This window comes from Centropristis striata, chromosome 2 (assembly GCF_030273125.1).
Source record: "Centropristis striata isolate RG_2023a ecotype Rhode Island chromosome 2, C.striata_1.0, whole genome shotgun sequence".
Lineage (NCBI taxonomy): Eukaryota > Metazoa > Chordata > Actinopteri > Perciformes > Serranidae > Centropristis > Centropristis striata.
In genome coordinates this window covers 32630817-32655980 of record NC_081518.1, presented here as the reverse complement: position 1 = coordinate 32655980, position 25164 = coordinate 32630817, and the positions used below count along the sequence as shown (strand labels likewise).

Here is a 25164-nt window from a genome sequence, read left to right as displayed (position 1 = left end):
GATATGAAACCCTCTTCTGCCAATTATCCAAATGACAATATATATAGTACAGTCTTAGTGGACAAAGACAAATATAATTATAACAACAAAAATAGCTCATAAGAGTTTAATTAAAGAGTAATTTAAGAGCAATTTTCCATGGTTTTCTTGATAATAACCAAAATCATTATCAAGAAAACCATGGAAATGGCTAGATATCAGCTCTTAAATTAAACTTTTATGAGATTTTTATGGTGTTATTAATATATTTGTTCAAACAAATGTACCTTAGTTGTACGAGGCATTAAAATCAACAAGAAATTGTAGAAATTGTAGAAAACAAGGGTGGTCTTATATTTTTTACCAGCAGTGTATGTATATATACACATATCATATTTTGTCCAGTGCGGATGTTTTGTATATACAATCTAGGAAGATGCCTTCAACGAGAACACTCTGTCTGACACACTTAAAAAAACTGTATTGTACTGGCATAAACTGAACACAAATATAAAGACAGTATATACAACAAAGACAGAGACGAGGCACAGACAGAAAAAGACACAGACAGCAACTGTGTCAGAATAAAAGACAGAAACCGATGAATCTGTAATAATGTCTAGTCCATGACCTCACTCCAGAAATATCTATCTATCTATCTGCCTGCCTGCCTGACTGCCTGCCTGTCTGTCTGTCTGCCTGTCTGCCTGTCTGCCTGTCTGTCTGTCTGTCTGTCTGTCTGCCTGCCTGTCTGTCTCGTAGTGATCACTTGTGTGTGGGTGTGACACTGTGTCACTGTGAGGGTGATTATAACAACAAATCTGTATTATTGTTAATTTCTCTTGCAAAATTACCATCTAATTGACTTGTGTATATATATAACATGAACATAAAGTAATGAAACTGACAGCTTTGCAACTTACTGGCTCACTGCCAATTTTGCCTCTGTCTGCCTCACAATAAGACTCAGCTCAGTGTCACTGCAGCAGGGCAGGTAAGTGAGGAGAATTATTAATCCACTAGATGAGGACGGCTTCAACCACAGGTGCTGTCCCCGTGCATGTTTGAACTGTCTCCATCACAAGCAGCTGTGACCGTCTTCTTGTTGTTTGGGGAGACTACACAAGGTAACGTTGGCCTGAGGAAGCTGTACCGATACAGATGAAAGCCACGCTCACCCTGTCGGATGTGTGAGGATATCCGAGCACCGGAAGTTTGGATGGAGTGGTGGTGCAATACAGGAATGTGCATCTTATTAGTTCTTTTTTTGTTTGTCATAAGCTTTGAGAATATTTTTTCATTTAGATAAAATGACTTTCTGTGTCCTGTTATGGTGTACATGTGCCTGTAGCTGCAGCATCAGCCAGCCAGCCAGTAAGCAGACGGGTCACCATGAGGCAAAGTGAGTAATGTAAAAAAAAAAAAAGATATATATATATATATATATATATATATATATATACATACATATATATGAATCAAAGGAGCTGGGGATTTGATTATTTTAATATATATATTAAAATAATCGAATCCCCAAGCTCCTTCACTGTAACTATGATCCACATAGTAGAGACGCTGTCAACAAAACTATCTTTCTGATCTTTTGCACCTTGAACTCCTCCTGCCTTTGTCCATACAAATCTATACTCTCCATTTCTTTCATCCTCCCTTATTCCTCCCTCCATTCCCTCCTTCCTTCCTCCGCGGCCCACTTCTGCATAGAGGGAATGGCAGCAGCAGCTTCAATAATTCACTTCCCCTCAGAACAGGTTGTGTTTGCATTGCAGGGAGCTGCAGGCGAGAATAGAGAGGGCGAGGAAGAAAGATTAAAAACAAGGAAGAATGAAGAATGAAGTCGAAATGGGTGACGACTTTGAATAGAAAGATCGAATGAAAGTAAAAGAGGAAATACAGCAGAGGAGAATGCCTGTTGTGAGTAATCATGATGTGGAGAAAAAAAAGAGAAAGAAAACCAGAGGGAGATTGTTTTAGAGGGACAGGTAAGCTCTTTCTCGTCTCATGAGTGTGTCCTTAGAGGTGAGAAAGAGTAAGATAATGAAAGTGAGAGGAGGAACATGAGAAAGGCTCCCCATGCAGAAAGGGGAAAGAGAAGAGATGAGGATGGTTAGACTCTGATAAAAGCCAAAGCAGCAGTCAGCAAGCACCTATCACTGACACACTTCCCTCTGCTACATGCCAATGCCTCACAACTATGAAGTAAGTCTCAGAAGTCTCAGCCTCCAACTCTGTGAGCTCCTTCAGATCCACTGTGGTGTGTTTGTGCTTTTTTTGAACACTTTATTTGAATGTTTAATCCTTAAGCTTGACTTGTTTGGGCAGACCAAAGCCATTCAACATTAAATAGCCATGAGACCAATGTGGTAGGGTTCAGAAAAAAACTACTTCTACTAACTCAGAACATACATTGTAGCTGTGGTGTGCTTACCTGTTGTTTCGTCAGGTTTTATTGGTATTATTTATGAACGCTGGTCTGTATATCAGTTGCTTATCCTTGAAACAACATAACATGATGATATATATATATATATAAATGATGATATATAGAAAAATCCTTAGTGTATCATTTGGTAGAGCTGAAATGGTAACATGATTAATTCATTTTTAATTGACTGAAAGTTAATCAGCAACAATTTTGCAGAAACAAGTAAGTTTTCAGTAATAAAATGCCATGTCAAACAAACGGTGGTTTTTCACCCTGGAGAAAAGAGTTTGTGTCCCATGTGAAAACAAAAGGAATATTACTTTTTATGAAACATCAGTAGCTGTGTTTCCATCTGCGAATTTCGATGCGCATTTTGAAGATTTGCATGACAAAAGCTTGATGGAAACACCAAAATTCAAAAATGCACATAGAAGTTTTTACACTCACTTGAGGTGTTTTTGTCTTTTTTTCAAAATAGTTAATGCGCTAAACGAGAGATGGAAACACTTTTTGAAAATAAGTTCTGACGTATCAAACATTTAACTCATGACTGATCAGCTGTTTCCGCAGTGACGTGAAAGAACAAGCCAAATTTAATCTAATTACTGAAGACATGTTTTCTCTCATGGGTGGCCAGAGTTGTTCAATTAGCAACCTCTTCTGTGCTCTCTTGTACTGTTTTCTTTCTCTCATAATCTCTTCTTCTTCTACTGTTTACTGATTAATTAGCCTACAGCAATACATCACACTGCCATCTTCTGACCAAAGTGTTCATACAGCTGTGTTTATTCGATTTAACCAGTTGATGGAAACTTCCCTAATTTGCATTTTATTTAATGCGACATTTCAAAATTTCACTTCAAAATTCTATTAGAATTTAATGGAAACACGACTACTGATTCGACTGAAGTTGTCTTGTCTGTTGGGCTAAAATAAACAAAGTTTAGGTCGCACCCTCATTCACTTTGTAGCTTCCCATCTCACAGACTCATTCTCTCGGTTTCTTTCTCATTTTCGGGGCCCCATGTTGGTCTAGCTCTTTGTCTCCAGGGAAGCCTTTCTTCTTTTAGCTGCTCTGTATCTGGCCCTGCCCTTTTCAATGTCACTCTCGCTGTGTCTCTCTCTGTTTTTCCATATGAGACCTTCGCTCTGCCACGTGTCCTTTTTTTTCTCCTCTTCCGTAAGCCAGATCCAAGTAATTTCACTGAATGTCAAATTCAGTTAGAATTCATTAACTTCGCCTGGATGTTATAGTGCCTGAAGTAGAAAGGTGTTGTTGTTGTTGTTGTTGATAAATAAATTAGGAGTTAGATTTCAGAGAAACACAGTTGTTATGTCAACTCAGTTTGACATTCATAAAATGATGTGCCTCCGATCTCTTTCTAGATCATTCAGATCCTCAAATGTTATTTTAAATATGTGCATCTGCTTTATTGCTGTTTGGCAATGAGATCAGCTGACAAATCAGAATATAGCAGTGTATCTCTGGTTTCTTTAGATGAAAGTGTGAAATTTACCAGATAGATTACCTTGCTTAACAGCACCTCCTACTCAAATAAAGAATGTGTGGAGGAATTATTTTCCTTGTGGAATAGCATGTCCTTTCTGCAGCCACAGGCATCAGAGTGATTGAGTTAGAAATAATATTCTCATACATGCACCTGGAAAGAGCAGCTCTCATTTGTTTTTTTTTCTGTCCTCGCTGAGCTCGTTTTCACGAGATTGTTAAAGTTCAAGTTCCTTTTCACATTTCCAAAAATTAACACTTCGTCTCCATCTCACAAGATTTTGATTAGAAAAGACTTCCATCAGCGACAGCAGTGATTCTCAAAGGGCTTCAAGGAAAGATTGTAGAGTAGCCTTTGTTAATTGGGTTCAATATGTACGATATGCTGAAGAAAACTTATACCCACATTCATTTATTTTTCTGTAAAAAACAATTATGCATTATTACCAACTACATGCAATGCCTTGTTGTGGCAATAAATATCACAAATATAAAACAAGTTTCTGGTATTAAAAAAAGTACAAATGTAGGAAGATAGAGAGAAGATACTCTCTCATCTTTTAATGCGTTATGTCCCCAGTCAGATCTGAAGCACACAGCAGATAAGTGTGTGGTGTGTTTTAAATGATGTAACAGAAGTGCATATTTAGTGTGGACACCAAGCGTCCAGTGTTACACGATGTGATGCAAGAGTCGGATGCTTGCTTGCTGTTAGGACATGGTGTAAGATTTGTCAAGTTCTGTGTGCACAGGTGAAAAAGGGAAGTGGAAATATACTAAAGGTAACGGATAAATGGTTGAAAGCTAAGGCTACATTTACATGATGACAGTCTGAACAGAAGACGCAAAAGTGGCGTTGCGTCTTCACTTATTATTCCGTGTTTAGACGATCGTTGTCGGGAGGAAATCTGTGTGCATACAGTGACGCAAAAGTGTGTGGAATTTGATTGTATGCATGCCAGGCGGCATCACTTAAAGTGATAAGAGCATCAATTCCAGGATGACTATTTCTAGGTATATATTTATTTTTTAAATATGAAATTACTTTAAGAATAGTCAGTTTTATATAGCTTGTATGAAATAACACATGGTTTCAAATCCCTTCAAATGAACTAATTTGAAACATGGCAGGTGTTGTGGTGAGGAGGTATTTGATCTTTGTCCGGCTGCGGGGGTGCGTCAGTCAGAAGGTGTCCTCTCAAAGCTGGGCTCTATGGGAAGTGGGCAGCAAGGTTTGCATAAAAAGCACAATAAGTTTATTGTCATTCTTCTGTAACTGTCAAATTCCAAGCACACTTCTCTTTGCCTGACATAACAAGCACTTCATTTACAGCTTTTCTCAACTGTTTACACACGAACACTGGGACTTGAGACACAATGTAACAACCTGTAACTCATGTTCCCACACCCTGAAACAATCCTACTACAACAACACTTTTCCTGAGTTACACTCCGATTGCAGTTCTTAACCACACATTTGTCTTCACGAAGAAGATATCTAGTGTTTACAACAAACTGACATTCAAATAGGTAGACTTAAATTCCCTTCTATTCACTCTGACTCACATGGGTAAACACGTCTTGCACAATTGTTCAATTAGCAATCAGAGTTTAAGCAATAAATGAGCCACAGGTGAGCTCTTCTGTTTCGGAGCAATGGATGCTAACATAGGAGAGGGCAACAAGATCTCTAATCTAAATGACAGAATAGACCGTTTGTCAATGCCACCCATAACAACACATATGAACATTTTGCGGCTCGTGGTACAGGGCGGAGCGTTCCAACAATAGCACACAGGTCATTATACATACACATACGGTTCACGGTTGTATAAAAGGCTGCAGTTTCTGTGAATTTAGGCTACAAAACCACTGACCTTGGTTAAGGCGTTATAAAAGACAGTTTAAAAAGTAAATAAATGTACGTAAATGCCGGAAGTGAAGTAGTTGGATTTGTTGAAAGAATGCAGTCTTAAGGCACTTCTGGGTTTGCCTCTATATCTCTACCACTAGAAAAGCTGAAAAAGGGAAAGAAATGTAAAATTATTGGTTAACTATCAGTATCAGTCTTGGCATAAGAAAAACCCATACTGTGTGTCCCCACAAAATACCATTTTGAGGTGATATAATGATTTGAAGGCAGAGTAATATATAGCAGGAGATCTGTGTAGTTGTTTTTTGTATTTGTGTGTAGAACCCTGATAATATAAGGTATAGAGAATGCATGAAAACAATAACAGTAAGAAGAACTGAAATTCATTATGAAAACAACTGTTAATTTCACTCTCTGTTCAGTGTCACCTTCTTCCACCCAAATCAAACCAACTTCTCCTCACGACTCACCTTTCCCTCTGCCCTCATTTCCTAAGGTGGCTGCTCGCCCGAGCTGTCTACGCACTCCCCAGTGTCAGCCCTCCACCCAGCTTCCCAAAGCCTGTCTGCAGCTTTCAATGACAGTGTGCGCTATGTCCTATATATGCAGTTTAAGTGGAGAGGTGGGTGGATGCTTGCCACTGAATCGGCGGATGATAGCGAGAAGATGACAGGGCTTTGGAGGAGAGAGGAGCTGGGCGTAAAGAAAAGGGAAGGATAGTGAGGAGAGGGGGGGGCGAGAAAAAAAAGTGATGAGAAAAGTTAAAGGGATGTATCTGTTGAAAGCGTTCGGATGAAGGGAGAGAATTAGGATGGAATGAGGATGTTAAGTGGAGAATGGGTACATTTTTATCCCATTTTGACATGTTAAGGGTAGCAATATGGACGGCTGAGAAGGAAAAGAGGATCAGAGAGAGGAGAGAAGAAGGGAAGAGAGGAAGATGACAGGAACATCTTTCTTGACAGGTAAAAGTTTAGTAGATGGGTAGAGACAGAATGAGGGAGCAGGAAGAGGAGGAGAGGGATCAGGATGTGTAGCTGGTGGCAGGTAAATTGCTACACCGACAACATGGGGACTTTTTAACATATCCGACAGATTATACCCCGTCTCCTCTGAGCCAGCTGAGATGCATGGAGAAAGACGAGATCGTGTGAGAGCAGCAAGCTAAAATTTCAAACATTAAAAAGTGCCAGAAATATTTTTTTTAACAGAAACCGTCATGAGCAGGGGAGGAGGCGGGGGATGTAGTATGCTGCTGAGGGAGAGCAAGTTTGAGAGTGTGTGAAGGAGAGAGAGGGGGAAGGGGGGGGGCAGATCTCCAAGCAGCACGCATCGCTGAATTATTGAGGCCAGACGTGTGTAGGAGCAGAAGATAGATTTCCAGTGTTGATCCCTTCCTGCTGTCAGAAAGTTTAGTTGGACACGACCAACTCCAGCAACTGTGGTTGTGTTGTTGTTGTTCAGGGGTTTTCAGTGAACACCGCAGGGGGAGGCGGAACATATGTGGGTGGAGCAGGCCTCCAGAAGTGTGGTTATAGCAGAGCCTGTGCTTCCTGACACTCTTTAAGTCGGAGCATATCTGTATGATAAGGTTCTCCCAGGCAGTCAGTGGCACCGTGCAGGTTTTCTGTGAAGTGACAGATCAATATATACGTCTGTGCTGAAGGTGCGACAGGCGGCAAGAAAGGCTGCCTGTATGCATAGCACTTTGCACACTGTGAAACCCACCATTTGCTCACTGTGAGTCAACAATACCGCAAATATTTTAAAAGCTCCCCGAGGAGATTTTCACCTACAAGCACAGTGCATTGATGCCAACAGATAAAGATTGTCAAAAATATTAAAGATAACCAAATATAGTCCCATTATTTTTTGTTTTGTACATTATTTAGATCATATGTCAGCTCACCTCAGATCTCTTGAAATTAATAAGCATACTTTTCTGACATCACAACTAGTTTGGAAGCCATTAATTGTAAGAATGCAGCAATTTTTAAATTCTGGGCTGAAAAAGTTCAAAATAAAAACTGGGCAAAGTCAGTAGTGATGTTTATTTGTTGCTTTTGCTTTGTCGTTTTTTTTGTTGTTGTTGTTATTTATTAACCCTTTTGTGTCAGGGAAATACATAATTGAAAAGTCAACCGTTTTAAAGTCAGCATTTCATTTTGAAGAAGACCAAAACCAGCCTTACAGATTAACCAGACAACCTTCAGTATAACTCTTTTTCACACGAAAAATATTATTCTTTTAAAATAAAATACAAATACACTTAAAAGCTTATTAAGCTGCTATAGAACAACCTATTCAATGAGAAGAAGTTTTCAGTAATTACATAGCCCAACAAAAATATTTTATGTGATTAAATCTCCAAGCGAGCAGAAACAAAAACAGGGTCCTTCACCTCTTGTGTTTTTCATACAGTGTTGTTGTTGCTTATCCTTCTCTGGTACAGTGTAATACCTGTATGTTTCACAACATTTCATGTTCTCACTAGTGGTGTGTCATTCACTTTGAACTAATCTTTTATATACCTGGGGAGTAATGAGTAGTCTCAGTGACAGAAAATGATTTAGAAAAAGATTAGTTCAATTTACCATCCGAGACAGTGACCTGTCAGTAAAAAAAGTCTCAAACTTCCAAACACTAGTTCTCATAGCATTTTTTGCCCTTTTACATCATGCCAGAGTCATCTCCAGCCAATGGTGTCTTCACTGAATCAGCAGCTGCAGTAGCAGCATATGTTAGCTTCTGTTGTCCCAGTCTGACTGCAAATAACCAACACAACATTTAATCGACGTAAAAATGCAAAATGACATATAAACAGCAGCCACTGTCATCTGTAACTGTCATGTTATTTGCGAGTAGACCGATGGTAGCTAACAAGGCCAGTATCAGCTGAAACAGATGTTCGGCCGATTAATGGGTGCATCTCTTTAATTGTGTGCTGTTGAAACCTGAAGACTTCGGTACTCAAACAAGTGGTAGAAAGAATAGATGTGATTAAAATAATTCTTAAAAAGTTTATTTAGTTTAATTGAACTTTTTGTAAAAAAAAAAAAAAAAAAGCTTAAATCTTTAAACATGAGTGGAAAGGGTTTTTTTAAGCGGCAGTCTGTGAAACCCCTTGGTGGTAGCGACAAAAAAGACACTGGGACAAACAACGATGTAATACTGAAAACAACACATAAAAAGCATTTATTGTCACAGGAATACTCATGTGAAAATCAATGAATATTTTAAATTAATATTAAATGAAACAAAAACTCCATTAGAAATATGAAAGATCCTCTAATCACATGAAAAAAAACACCCTGCAGCTTCTGCAGCTTTAGAATTCTGTTTGGTAATAAATATTAGAATTTCAAAATATGCAAAAGTATTCAAATGAAAAGTTTGTTGAAAAAGTGATGCCAAAGAAAGAAAGCATTGTGGAAGACAAAGGACAGGAGAGTAAAAGAGAAGTCAGTGAAGAAGAAAGAGAGTGACAGTGAGAGAAGTGCAGGAGGAGGCATACGGTCTCTGATGGAAGCCATGTTCTCACCGCTGTTCACAACAGTCCTGTCGCCTTTATGAATAAGTTAGATGCCAACTGTTCCCTCCCTCTCATGTCCATGCATGCTCACACACCACTGCCAGAAAAAAAGACATTGGGTGTGCACCAGCAATACTGGGTGTGCCAAATTTATTACACCTCCACAAACATTCAAAAGAATGTGTCTCTGGAATACAACATTATTAACACAACAACAACAACATATCCACACATTCTCTTCAGTAATAGTCAACAGTTAGTTCACAGCAGGTCTAAACATTCACTTGTGACGTGCTCTCAAATAAATCGATAATGCTACCTATACACCAGAAGACTTTGAAAAGATTTGGAAAAGACTCCTGGAAGACTATCAGGCACATAGCAAGAGCAAGTTGTGACAGGCAGTGACAACAGAATACGCAGTAAACAGTTCATGTTGGGAAAAACATCTTTCGCAGCGACAGACAACTGACAGCAATTTTTGGGTGTGCCAGCTGCCTCTGTGGGTGGCACCGGCACACCCTGGCACACCCATGGCTACGCCAGTGTCACACACACACACACACACACACACATCGCACACACACTATTCCTTATTCCTTAACTGTCGATAACAGGGTTCAGGCCCATGCACACACAAATGCACAACACTCCAACATCTTTTTTATCTTTGCTTCAACTACAATATATTAAAAAATATTGTTTTGTACAAATACACACATATATGTCTATATTCCCTCATGCAGCTGAGGCAGTAAGAGGTGCTTGATAATATCTGACACAGTGACAGGAGTACAGAGGAGAAAACTGAAGTCTCCCTGACAGTTTTTCCTACTCACAGGGCACCCACGTCGTCCTGTTACGCTCTGGACCACTCTCATCCAAAGAAGTGTGTGTGCAGGCCTGTATGTGTGCGTGTGTGTGACACTGACTAACATCCCAGTACAGAGGGATGAGAGTGGGTGAGAGTGAGGTAATGATCTATGAGTTCAGCGAGAGGTAAATGCAGTGAGAGATGTTCATGCACGTGTGTGTGTGTGTGTGTGTGTGTGTGTGTGTGTGTGTGTGTGTGTGTGTGTGCGCATGTGAAAATTGTGCGTGGGCTCTCGTGTGTTTGATTGTGCGTGGATGTGATCTGCATGAACAAGAACATCATCATCCGAGAGAGTGGATTACAAAGACGGGAAAAAAAGAAATACAAATGAACAGATAGAAAGGCGGGTTACGCCATGATCTGTGAGCAAAAAATTAGAATAATTCTGCTGGCACTTCAGTACAGGCGCGTCCTGCTGGAGCCTGCAGTGATTCTCAACATCCTCCTCATCAGACTTCAGTCTTTGACTTCTTCTACTAACTTGGATAAGAATTAAATATCTTCAGGGAATATACATAATAAAATTCAATCAGTCTGTCAATCTGTATTTATTCAAACACAATCAATGCAGAGGATGGTGACTGACGTTTCTTTATAGTTCAGGTTGACAGAAAACAGGCAAGATACAGTGTGATTCATCAAATTCAATCATGTTATTCAATGGGTTTTAATGCAAAGATGTTGTCAAATTTACATTTTGGGAAATAAACATATTTGCTTTGTTGCTGTTCAATGAAGAGATGGAAATCCACGTCCTTCAGCTACATATTCACTGTACAGTCACAAGAGTGCTATCTTCTCATTTAATTCTCTACAAGAAAGTGAATAATGCTATTACTTTAACCTCATAGCGTTTCAACTGTCCGCAGGTGGCCCTGGCTAAATAATGACATACATTGCAGCGGCTCTAAGTAACGCTGTAAGTACGCCATTTCTCACAGCCTCAGGAAACTTTACAACCACAAACTAGAGACCAACAGCATTCAGAAGATGTACTCTAGCTTCCCAGGAATACTGAAAATAGTGGGTTTCTCAATGGGTTTTCCCAATCACTGAAGAATGCAATTCTTGCAGAAATTCCCATTATGTCAAACATTTTTGATAACAAATCACAGTATGTTTTTTTTTTTGTTTTTTTTACTTTTTAAAAAATACATTCTCGAGTGCTAAATAATGTTAAAAATTTGCAAACGCTGCAACAACTTACGACACATAATTGAGCATGTAGATGGCCTTCATTTACCTCAATAATAATATTCTTAATTAATACATTTTTCACACACAACACACCACATTAACTATATATATATATATAACCTCTGTGTTAACACATACTATATATACACTATATTATACCAATGCGTTTCTACAGAGATATATTACTATCTCTCCTCACTGTAGGCCCCAGTGTGCCAGACAGCCCACCTCTACCTGCTGCTATGTGCCCACCCCGGGCTCAGAGTGTAACTGGTGGGAAGCAAGGTGATAAATCAGACCTCCCAAGACGTTGTCTTAACGCTCTTATCCTTTAGCCCCAGGTAGCAAGGCTAGTGTAAACCACAGTCAACACATCACTTTGGCCATAGGCCTATGGCTCTGCTGCTGACCTGTAGGTTAATAGAAATGTTGTCAGGCTTTAATATCCAGTCACCCATACAGATAAATAGAGGAGGAGAGGAGAGGAGAGGAGAGGAGAGGAGAGGAGAGGAGAGGAGAGGAGAGGAGAGGAGAGGAAATGAGTGAAACAAGGGCAAAAAAGGGGTAAAGAATGAGCTGAGTAAGCATCAAAACAAAAAGGCTCTGTCCTGTATTGTGTATGTGAATGTTCTCAAGGTTTGACCTTTTTAGTATTGAGGCAGCGAGGGCTACACTGCAACACAATGGACCTAGTTAACACGAGAAAAAAATGAGAGCAAGACGAGATAATTAAAGCACTCTGTGCACTAAAATTTTTAGCAGAAGGGATGGGATCAGAGGAAGTGACAGATGAGTGGAGACAGACACAGATAGAGGGAGGGACAGGAGACAATGAGAGGGGTGGGGAGGACAGATACTGTACCACCACTCTGGTCTAATAGCTAAAGTGGTTCACATCCAAATTTTAAATGTTTAATTGTGGTGGATAATGGAGAATCTGATATCAGTGCAGTGTCTAAAGGGACAGCATGGGATGGGCCTTTTACACCTTTGGTCAGGGGTGTTTCCAGGTCTTATGCTGCACCATAGTCATAAAATAGCACCTGTATCAGGGCACAGGGCATTCCACAGGAGCCTAAGAATGAGCCCGATGTTTTCTAAGCCAATTGTCAACACTGTATTTATCTCTGATAGAATTTTCTGATTTACAATGGGCCTGAAGGGTTCTTGGTCTCCCTACGCCACCTCATTAAAAAAAATCCTGGAATCACTCCTGTCTGATAGACATGAGAAAAAATAAAGACACTTGGCAAAATTCAACAGCTCTCCATCTCTGCCAAACCATTATTTCTTATCTGCTCTGTGCAAAGAAGAGCTCTCTTAATCGTCTTGCGCTCTACAGCACAATCTTCCTTAAAAGACACAGGGCCAAATATTGACCTGCTTCTTATGTCTCCTTTCATTCAGATCTGTCTGTCTGTCTGTCTAGTTTTCAGTTGGACAGTTGGAAAAACTGTTTGAGCACCACTAAATAAATTCCAAGGCCTTTAATCAAACTCAATACAGACAGAAAGGTCATTCAACAACTGCTGACGTGTGTGTGTGTGTGTGTGTGAGTGTGTGTGTGTGTGTGTGTGTGTGTGTGTGTGTGTGTGTGTGCGCACCTGTGACTACAATGAGCAGAAAATAAAGCACAGAGGTAAAGAGTAGGAGGAGGATAGTAGGTGTCAGATTGTGCGAAGTAAAAGATTATCATCATCTCCAGCTTAATGCTTCAGTCTCTTTCTATCATCCTGTCTCCCCTCCTCTCCTCCATTGCCTCACAGGCACAGATAAATTATGGATGCTTATTAGAAAAGGGCAATATTCAGCAACCAAAATAAACTCAGCAGCAAGAGACATAAAAGAGACACAAACAAAAAAGTGCTGATGTGGGGAGAAGGAAGAGTTAAAGTCACAGGGGAGCCAGTGGCCGGGCCAGTTAAACCTGGAATGATCTCTTTCTAGGTCACCAGCTTTCAGACCCATGTGCCATGGCAAGCCAATATAGTGCAGCAAGTAAAGCTGCACATTAGGACGCTGCTCAAATGTTGGGGTGCTCGTCTACACACACATACACACAGCAAATAAAAAACTAGCAATGTGTTCCGAGCCCTTCATTCTTCCTTGGGCAACATCTTCAAAGTGATGTTAAATTTGTGCGCAATGTAGGCATATTAAACTTTTTCATTTTCTGCATCTCTTGTAGTGCTTTGTTCTATGGCCAGTGGCAAGGCCTCAATTCTCCTGCTGCTGCAAGGGCCTTGCTCAAATCTCAAACCAAAAGAAACACCGTTAAGCAAAATCATTGATTTAAGTTCATTAAATTTCCTGTTAACAAGAGCATAATGAAGCATCACATTGCAGCCTAATGCAGTTTGGATTCCATCTACAACACCAGCTAATGGTTTTGTGTGACTTTGTCGAGCAATCAATAATTTGGTGTCCCTGTGAACTCTGTTGCCTCGCAGAGTGTGATGTGACGCAGCGCCACCAACACACTTTTCGGGTACACTTTGTCTGAATTGATGCCGACTGTTGAAGTCCTTCGGATGAGGAGACACATCCTGCCAGACTGTCTTGAGATTTTTCTGAACCTCCCCTAATCCTTAAGTATGTTGAGAGTCGGCGTGTGTGAATGCCACATCATGCTTGTAATGCCTGGGATTACAGTATATCCAGATTAAATGAAACTTGAAAATCGCTGTATATGTATGCAGGGATGTTTGTGATAGGTGTGTGCAGATGCATATAAAAAGCTTATCCAAAAGAAAAAAAATGTAGGGAAAAGAAGAGGACACTAATGATAAACATATACTATCAAACGATCTTAATAGCATGCATAACTGTGCAACAAACATAGTGGGGAGCTTTTTCCTCTTCCTTTGAATAAAAGCATTGTGTTTCCTTGGTGCACTTGTCCAATTCCTACTTGATAGACAAGTGTTACAAGCTTTTTGACAGCCTTTCAAAATTCACAGAAGTACAATCAATACTACAGAGCTGCAAGAGAAACAGTGACTGATCCACAAGTCCCTGCTGAGCCAGCAAACTGCTGCAGTGGGAAGAAAAGTGTGTCTGCCGCGCAAACACGTCCCACTCACACATGCACGCGCACACACTCACAGGTTCTCACATTCGTGCATGCATTTAGAATTCAAATTCACACTCAACGAGCACTAAACACCTGCACGCCAACAGACTCGCAGGCATAAGCTGACAAAAACACACGCATCCAAACGCACCCCAGAGAAGGCTACAGTAAATGAACCTCACAGCCGTCCAAAGCGCTGACATCAATCAGGCACGCTTACATCGTCGGGCTCCCGACGGACAACGAGTCGCATCTGTCTGCTGGAGAAAGTGCTAAACAATTCCAAAAGTGAGGGAAACCATTTTATGCATATCTGCATACACAGCGAGCGAGTGTGCCAAGCTCGTTGGCTCCCTTCCCGACGCTCCCTACTCGTGTTCTTCTCTGCAATTGTGCAAATTGTGAAACGATTTGTTCTTTCTGAATGACTCTTTTTAATGATGATGATTTACCAATACATGAAACAGTCGCTGCGCAGGTACGCACAGCTGAGCACCACCATCACACCAGCCACCTGGGAGTCCGGGGCCTGTGAATGCCGGCCAGCATGATTCCCACAATGCTTTGGGACTTTTCGTCTCACGGCAGAGACTGAAAGGCTGCTGTTGCACATAAGACAAATAACCTATTACACTGGGGAAAGAACTATCATAAAAAAAGCAAAACTCATTGCAGCCTCCACCGCCGGCACTGACTGCATACCTTTCTGCTTCGACCCACTGCATATTTGTGACAGAGCCCATGAGGCACGGATGCACAAATTCTTCATGACAATCAGTATATCACCCTGTAGAGAACCCAAAACTGTTTCATATAGTTATTATGGAAAAAAATAGGACAAGAATGCACAAGGGCGAAGTGGAGATGTGAGCCTTCTGCGGGACAGCGTAACTAGATCAGAAAAGTCACTCAATGAGAAGACAACTGATTGAAAATATGAACACACATTCCTAAAATTATTGTTGACACTGAAAGTAGCTTATAAGTTCTACACAGATATCCTTAAATGTTCTGAGAACATATGCATGCTGGAAACATTCTTGGAAGGAACATAACAGATTTATGGTAAATCCTGGCTTTATCAAAGCGGGAACAACAGCAGCTAAAAATGATCCCAGATAAGTATATGTGCTATCACTAAACCTCAGATACATTCTTTTCATTTCCTATAAAGACAGATGGTTGAAAATATAAAAATCTCAGATCCCATTCGGCACTGTCACAGTACATGGATACTTCACTGTCTGCCGCTGTGGGTCACAGAAATGCAACAGTTTTTTGGGAAAAGGGATTGTCTATATGCTTCAGTATAATTCTCCAACTAGTGGTCAAAACAAACTACATGCAGAGAAAATGTGAGAAGAGCGTCTGTAAGTGGGTTTAATCTACACTAATACTGGCAGGTGGCCTGCAGTATTAAGTATAAGAGCAAGAGCGTCACTTTGTGTTGGAAAGTGGTGGAGACATAAGGGCTCAGATTAAAAACATTTTTTGAAGCGGCCTTTAACAGATGTGATTTTAGGCAATGTGATGGCTGGTAGATATGAAGACGGGAAAACAAACGCATAACGGCGCATCAAAGGGCAAAGCATGGCTACTAGAGTCGACAATACGAACATACGTCTACTCAGCATAAAACCCACAACAATGTCAATCATACAGTCATCCACGTGCATCACAAACCCCAGCTGCAAATGATTGGCCCATGCACATTTATTGGTAATTTTATCAGAAGGGTTTTTCTCCTTTTTTTAGCTTGTGTTGCATTGTGTGTTCTCTGACTTTGCAAATAAACTCAAAGTGTTCACTCATCTGTGATTTAAACCTCCCATATTGTAAAGTGTCTCTTTATCTAAATCAGGTTTATGTGCTATTGAAATACAGTGAAAGTATCAAAATCTAAGACTTGTTGCATTTGTATTTTATATTGTTGTTGTAATTTAGTATAGCGATCTTTCCATCTTTATTTTATTTACATACTTCCTTCTATTTCTATTTCTTATGCAGCAGTGAATGTAACAAAAGCAATTTGCCACCGTGGATCAATTAAATATTTCTGATTGTGATTCTGAAATATTCAATCGGGTTATGATGTCCCTATAATAAAGGTAAATAGTTCTGCTGCAGTCATTCCCCAGCTGCAATGTCAGTGCAGAACGCAGATGTGGAAGCCCCGGAAACACTGACCAGAGCAGACCGGGCATTATCGGGAGGGGGGCTTAAAGAGACAGGGACTAAAACGGAGCGTTTCAGACAGAGGGTGAATACAGATATATATTTAGACAGATTGATAGATTTGTTTTTTTAACACTAAATAAACATGCACCTGAAGAAATGCCAAATACAAGCATGTATCTTCCCATTTCTTGGTTGAAACTATCAGAACATTTTTAACAAATTGTGCTTTTATAAATTATTGTGCTTGACATGGACAGAAAAGGCCATGTCAGAGAGAGTTGGGGACATGTCCCCAGTGTCCCCAGCATTAATGATACCTATGTACTAGATTGGTATAAGCTTGATTAGTTGGCAAGGACTTGGACACGGACTCTACATTCCTCAGAAAATGACAGATTGTCAGCATTTCTCAGAGTGACAGCAGGCTGCGGGATTTCTTATGACAACAGCACTCCATGCTACTATGACTAAACAGACCCTGTTTTCAATGGCTGCCACATGCCTTCAAACATCAAAATCAAAGTATCAAAGCTGACAGAACAGTTTGTGTGTTTACCTTGCCCGGAGGGACAGGAGGATGCATATCTGGCCTGTAGCTGAAGAAAGTGAGCTGCTGTAGTACAGTGGAACAGTCTTAAGAGGGAACAAAATCTCAGCTTTATCCTCAGAAGCACAGTGTGACTGTTCTGTTTAACCTGAAAAAGGCGAGCCCTGTGTCTCTGCCAGTCTTATCCTACTGTTGAAACCTGTTGCCTGTGCATGTGTGCGTACATGGGGAAGTTATACAGTGGCCAAACTATAACCTCCATCCAGTAATAGCCATAAACCTTAAACAATAATTCAAAGTTTGATCATCCTTTGTGCAATAAAGAACTAATCTGTGGGGCTAATGTGGATTTTTTTTTACCCATAAAGATTTATATCAGCCCAAAAATGGAATTAGATTGGATTTACAGTCGGTGGGTTTCCCCTCCAATACATTGCTGGATGTTTTCCCAGCCGCCTCCTACGACTTCTACGAAGCAATATCTCCCTTTCAAGTTAATTTGCTGTCGATCTCCCTGAAGCTATTCTAGCAGTAGTTTAAACGCCAGTTATTATACTGCCTCCTGAAACACTGACAATATGAAGCCCTTAATTAAGGTTATGGGCTAATAATTGGACAAATTAACATCGCTGCTGCAATGGAGCTCATTCAGCCTGCACTAATAAAATATGCATTGATGTGATAATGGGAATGCATTTGTAAATATCGCGTTCTTACCGTAAACTCCTTGGCCCCAGGCAACAGGGTAGACACTAGAAAATAACAAAATCCAGAAAAGCTCCATGTTCAGCTCAGTTCCGTCATAACCTGAGAAAGAGGGAGACAGAAGGTGAAAACTGAGGCAAAGCTTGTAGGTGTATGTGATAAACAAGAAGGGACAGCTGAGTGATGGTTATCAAAAAGGAAGATTTTGAATTGTTTTTCATGTTCAACTGTGTCTCATTCAACCCCTTAAGCCGAGGAAATGATATCACAGAGCAATTTAGCTCCCCGTCGCACTGCCTACATGGTTTCATTGGAGTTAGGGGACGGGTAATTTAATCACAAAGCATGGATTATACAAAGTTTACAAGCAGGGCTGTGAGAATTGGAGATTGACAGGATTGTCTGCTAACTGAACTTCCTCCTCACATGAGCCCAGAGGTGCAGGTGTAGTCAGGACAGGAGAAGGATCAGACTGCAGTATTCATGGAGGATTACACTACAACAAGTGGGGTCATGCACATAGGACCCCAAACACCCACACATACACACACACAGCTTAGGCTTCAGATCAATATAATCTTGCCTACAATGTTCCTGCAGCAGTGAGATCTTCATAGGTACATCTATATTTAAAAAAAACAAACACTTTTTTGTTTATCCTGATATTTGATCTTTCTGAATCACGTTTTTTTTCTCTGCACAATTTTAAAACCTGTTGGAGAGGCTGAAGAAAAATGATAAAAAGCAGGAGGAGTCTAGGGCTAATGGACCCTCTGATATGAGTCGACTGACCAGACATGAGGATTTCCTCAGACGTCTGACCCTCACATCTGTATAATGGCTCTGAGCCGGCTGCATTGACAGGTTGCATTACACCGCGCGCAGTGATCAAAGTTTGATTACATGATGCATAAGAGTGAATGAGAGTGAATTAGACTTGATATATGTGGTGTATGTGGTCTGGTAGGTCGCCATTGCCTGCGTAAAAACAGATCCAACACAGGGTATGAAAACCCAGGATTTGAATGCCACCAGTGAGGCATTTTTAAGTGTAATAAGAGCAAAGATGGTCAGCTTTGATACGGATGTAGAATAGAGTAAAATTAAGGTGTTCACAAATGTACATTTCATTCCTAAAATATGCACACAGACATGATGCACAGATAAAACGTGCAAAAATAAAACGTCTCCGTGCATGCATGCAGTCCCTGCCGCGTCTCTACCTTGTCTCCGAGGTGCCGTCCCTTTGGGTCAGTCTGCTACCCAGCGCAGCGCACACTCCTCCCGGCTCAGCGAAGAGAGAGAGGATACCTCTTTTGCTCTCCGTTAACACCAAACCTCCTCCTCCGTTGTCTCTCCACACACTAAAAATGTGTTGAAAAGTTATATATCCTCCTCCAGTGGGCGTCCGGTGTGAGCTTTATACAATTCCCGGGGAGTGTAATTGGGAGAGTTTGCTTGAGCTCCCAAATCTCTCAAATGATCTCCTTGTGTGTTAAACTTTTATTTTACGCACGGAAAAAGAAGCGGGCTGGTTGAGTCTTACCGCTCCCTGCTCGGTTCCAAAAGAGAGTCCCTCTTCCAAAAGACAGAAAATAAAACCACTTTCCTTTCTGAAAACTCAAGTAACGCTTGTTTGAAAAAAAACCCTCTAACCTCGTCTCTTCTTTTGTGGATTTTTGACTTTTAAAGGCGTGGTTGGAATGGCTTTACTGTCTCTCTCTCTGGCCGGTGACAGTCTTCTGAAACCCTTCTAACACAATCATGCGCTCTGAGAATGAGCTCCCCTCCGCTCGTTCAATCAGCGCTGTGTCTGTGGACTCCGAGTGATGCTGGCCAAGTGGAATATGTGCGCAGACTGAGAACGACCGCCCCTGTCTGTGAAGGGAGAGAGGAGGGATGGAGCGAGGGGGGAGAGGAGAGGAGAGGAGAGGAGAGGAGGGGAGAGGAGAGGAGGAGAGGGAGGACAGAGGCTTCCACATAGATGCGCTCAAGCCTCACAGCTCCACACTGAACAGGTTGTCAAAAGAACAACACTTGCCCCCCTCTCTCTTTTTTCTCTCTCCTCCTCGGTCTCACATTCAATGTGAAATAGGCTTTTCGAGCCCTTTTTGGTACCACAGGATGCATTTAAGTGCCAGCAGTGGTTTTTGTGTTTTTCTGTGTTCTCCACTCTTTTGGTGGAGTTCGCCAGCTGCGGTGCCACAAATCGTCGGTGCCAATTAGAACTGAAAGGCGCTCCGAAAGTTTTTCTGCCTAATGGAGGAGCCCTTAACACCATCACCCCTCCCCGTGGACCAATTATTTATGACAGAAAAAAAGGCTGAACCCCCACCATACACATTCTCTCTTTCTCTCTCTCTCTCTCTCTCTCTCTGTCACACACACACACACGTATTAGGACCATACACACACTTTCAGTCCATCCACTGCCCGCCCTCGTTCTCAGTTTCTCCACATTGTGCCAGCGGGGCTTTGCTTCCCAATGTGGCCACAAGGGGGCGGGTTTAAGCTCATTCTTATTATTTGGTTGGACCTTGTTTGTGTGTGTGTGTGTGTGTGTGTGTGTGTGTGTGTGTGTGTGTGTGTGTGTGGTGATGGGGTCTGAAAGCGTCCTGTGTAAAGGGCCCTTGCTTTTCTGGCCTCTCTACGAGAGCTGTTGGTTTATCACAGAGCAGTGTCTCTGTGTGCAGCTGGAGTGAATGAAACAGACACTTTAAATATCAAGCAGCCTGCTTATGTGAGCGGAGCAAGCAATCTGTCACTGCAGAAAAGGAATAATCCCATATTTTTACAATGCAGCAATTATATGTTTCATTAAGATTTCAGTTTTAGCTAAAGTACTTGGTAAGACTTTATGGTAAGGTTGCATGGATCATGGTGAATTCATGCATGACTTATTGCATGGAAAAAACATGAATTAATTAATGTAGTACTTTGTGAACTATCAGGAATGTACAGTGCAAAACAACACTTTGGCTTTTTTGTCCGTTTTGAATACTTTTGATTCTGCCATTTAAAAAAATGTTTAAATAATGGTGGTTTATTAAGTTTTTGTTGCTTTTTAATCTATGGTCTGTGTGAGCCCTATTTTAAAGCCAGCTCTTCTCTGTATTTAGACATGCATTTTGAAAAATTACAAATGCAAAGTACATAATTATTTTGGAGTATATTATTAACAATGCTAGTTAAGAAATGTAAAGCTGTAGCCTGAATCCCACATAGTATTAGCTTCAAACTCAAAAACTATTTAAGATTTAAGATAAATCATTCGTAGTATTAAGACATTTCATTGATAAGTCAAAGTCTACAAAGAAAGAAAATCACATATCATGTCATACAAGAAAGCCATAACATTTTCTTGGCAAAAACACATGATAGAAAAAAATAATGTAAAATGTCTAACAGTTAATCGTACCATGTTTATTTTGTTAAATCACTTGTTGGAGGAGGGGTTATGGGATGAAGTCATCATGATGATGACAGAGCCATTATGTATGTATATACTATTTTATTTGTTAATGTATTCATTCCAGTCAGTTAAGAACTGTTATCTCTTGAATGTTAACCTGGAGGAGTGTATAAAAAAGTTTAATCCTGTAAATATGAGACCTTCTAGAAAGAGAGGTATTAATAAACTGACCACTTTCCATTTTTTCACCTCCTCTATTTTGTAAGTATAGTTCTCGTCATCCCAATAATTCTTTGTGACAAAGAAATAGATCAATGTTTTCACCTTGAGGATTTACTGCAGATGAATATCAGTTTAGTGAATGCTTGAAGTACTGAGGGGGTGGATTCTGCAGCTTCAGAATGATGGGCGGGCTGGAAACTTCATGTTGCATTGCATATTACTAAATTCCAGCATAATCTCAGCACATAATGCAAGGTTGATATCCCACAGGCCATTCACCTCTACTTATATAGCAGAGTAGGAGAAACCATGAGTAAGAAATTATATTTACAAGAGATAGCTCTCTAATTTTTCTGACATCAGATTCAAGAATTGTGTTACCTGTAGTTTGTATTGCGTTGCTTCTAAATTGACATTCAAGTTTCAAGTTCCTTCCTATGAATGACCATTTAGTTGAAAAAAAAAAAGACCTAAAAAAAGAAATTACAGAAAAAAACGAGTATAACTGAATCGTGAAGGAGACATCTTTCAAGAAGATCTCCAACCTAAACGACAGAATAGACCTTTTGTCAATACCACCCATAACAATATGCACTTGTCAAAATGAGCTTTTCGCTGCTCACAGTACCACGGAGCATTCTAAAAATAGCACACACGAAATTATACATACATGTATGGGTCATGGTTGTGAAAAAAAGGCTGCAGTTTCTGTGAATTTAGGCTACAAAACCACTGACCTAGGTTTAGGGGGAAAATGTCTTGGTTAGGTGTTATAAAAGACAATTTAAAAAGTGAATAAATGTACATAAATGCCAGAAGTACAGTAGTTACAGCTACGGAAAGTAAGTTATTTAAAAAATAGAAGTTATGTAAAAAGTAATTTACTTTTGTTTTCACATGAGACACTAACCCTGTTCTCCTGGGTGAAAGTCCGCAATTTGTTCATGCCGTCAATCATTACTACTACATCCACAAGATGGTGCTTATTAGAATAGTTGGCCCTTATTCTGGATATACTACTATAGATCCCATGTGCTTATAAACAGGCTATGTGACAGAACACTGTCAAGCATAAGCAAATGTTCCTGCAGGAGGAAAATGTCCTTGGCAAAGGAAAAGTGGATGCCAGTGTCTGGCATTTCGAGAAGAGAAAGAGTAAGGATTTAAAATGCTGCTTTCCACCCTGACCAGAATACAGTTCTCTGAAAATAATAATTTTAAAAAATATTTGTGTTCATAAAGATATTGAAGATTTTGCATAATATTGTCAATCAGCTTAAAACAGTATTGATGGAATCCTGTTGCCAAACGTTTACTTTACTTTCTAAGGCTTTGTGGTATTGCCAGCATTAGCCTACTACACTGTACTGTTTTTTCACATCATAAAAAAGTAAAAATATACTTTTGTTCAGTTTTAAAATACTTGTGACTAAACGTTTTGTGCCCTTGCAGATCCACTGTGATTGTGTGATACTTACACTTTTTTTTAACACAAAAAGAAAGCGAAACATTAGGAGGTGTTGTTATTTATAGGTTAGCATACATGGTTTTACTGGTCCAGCACACTTGAGATCAAATTGGCTTGTATATGGCCAATGAAATAAAATGGAACCGTTTTATTTTCTCATAGACTTCCAATACAATCATACTTCTTTTTGCAACCAATGGAGTCGCCCCCTGCTGCCAGTAAAGAGAATGCAAATTTGAGGCACTTGCACATTTGCTTAGCTATTCAGACTGAGTAGCTACGTGCACTTCTTTTATACAGTTTATGAGGATCATGCATGACTGTCCAGTACAGGTTTTTTTTTTACAGTTATGCTGTTGATCAGCTCCACAGGTTCAGCTGTAGGTTATGTGCTTTGCACAAGAGCACACTAATAGTTAAGGCACTACGGAGCCTTTCTCATTCTGTTTATTATTTCCATGAATGATGGATTAAAACCAACCATCCTGTCAAATTTAAGTCAATTCTGCAGGAAATGACCTGATGCCTCTGATGTTAAACTACTTTCACAACTTTAATTGCACCCATCCTGTAAACTGGCAGACTTAGATGATGTTGATTATAGCTTTACCAAAATAAATCATGGTGTATTAGTTCCTCATTCTTGACATAATAAACAAACACAATTAGAGTATTTTAACTATGTTTTTATACAACTGAACCATACTTATGATCATTGGGAGGAAAGTTTTTTCAGAACAACAAACTGTTAACACAGATTACTTTGTGCCTAAAATAGTAGTAACATTTGTACACTCAAATCTGGGCAACAATTTGCAGCAAACATACAGGATTTTCATCTGACATTCCTAAAGTGAATCAAGACACTCCATAATTACTTAGCTTTCGAAATCTAAATGAATATTTTACTCAAAGTAAACAAAATCATGGGATCTGGCTCAATGTGTCTCTTTCCTTCGCTTCCTTTCCTTTTGCCCCTCATATTGGGCTACAGCCAGCAGTGTTGGCATGTCTTGCTGAGAGCACATCATCGCTGCTTAAGGCAATGAATCTCAAAAGACGACATGTTGTAGGAACAACCTTGGGTGGCAGCCACACACAAACACACACACACTAACTCATCCTACTACACAAAACCATGTTTTTGCAAAGAACTGCAGAAGGCTTCTGAGAGAAGCTATAATTGCAGTGGATTCAGTGAGCCAACAAAAGCTGAACACAACAACAAAACACTACAATAGCCAAATTCATGATTATGATGCTGCTGCAGACTTGCACAAATGCACTTGTCACCTTGAGTAACTTGGTGTAGCTGCATGGTCACTGTGGCAAAGACATGATTTCTACATGTGTAAACAGGTGAAGATGCCAAAGAAGGTTGTTGTCTTGTATCACTGCAGTTGGTAGGGACTATTGCTATCTCTTTAACCTGTATAATGGCTCACCATCCAGATCCTCCATATGTATCTGGATGGTGGAGGAGGCACTGTGAGGATCACATTCTTTGATTTCTCCAGTGCTTTCAACACCATTCAGCCTCTGCTACTGAGTGAGATGCTGCGGGTGATTTGAGTTGCCGATGCAATGATCTCCTGGATTACCGACTACTTGACAGGCAGGCCACAGTTTGTCCGTCTGGGCAGTGTCCTGATGTGGTGGTCAGTGATACAGGAGCTCCGCAGGGAACTGTGCTTTCTCCCTTCCTCTTCACCTTATACACCACTGACTTTCAGTACAACACTGAGTTACGTCACCTGCAGAAGTTTTCTGACGACTCAGCTGTTGTCGGGTGTATAAGAGAGGGAGAGGAGGGTGAGTAAAGGACACTGGTTGATGACTTTGTAGAGTGGTCCGAACAGAATCACCTGAAGCTGAATGTCAACAAGACCAAGACAGATATAAAAAATCTTTCCTGCCACATGCCATCACACTGTACAATAACAAATAGTCTGGTTCATTACATACAGTCGCTATGCACTTTATGTGTTTTTTATGCACACTGTTCATTGCACCTTATTTGTTTCACGGCACCAACATTTTTATACTGCATATTCATATTTATTCTGCACTGGAATTCTACTCCTTAATACATACTCCTTCTTTAGACAGTTTATTTTTTGTTGTATTTTATATTTTATTGCTTGAAGTATGCCT

The 25164-nt window shown here is 40.2% G+C and overlaps 1 protein-coding gene across 3 annotated transcripts in view; it reads right to left on the bottom strand.

Annotated features, from left to right (window-relative positions):
- Positions 1–19600, bottom strand: part of LOC131987720 (MAM domain-containing glycosylphosphatidylinositol anchor protein 1) — a 224345-nt gene extending 204745 nt beyond the window's left edge. For 2 of the 3 annotated variants that reach the window (XM_059352575.1, XM_059352592.1), the window contains exons 1-2: positions 19132–19549; positions 17921–18010 (exon numbers count right to left, since the gene is read on the bottom strand). In XM_059352575.1, the coding sequence (XP_059208558.1) occupies positions 17921–17987 (67 nt within the window). In that variant the 5' untranslated portion in view covers positions 17988–18010; positions 19132–19549. The other variant, XM_059352583.1, reaches the window with a different exon arrangement.
- Between the last annotated feature and the right edge of the window lie 5564 nt (positions 19601–25164).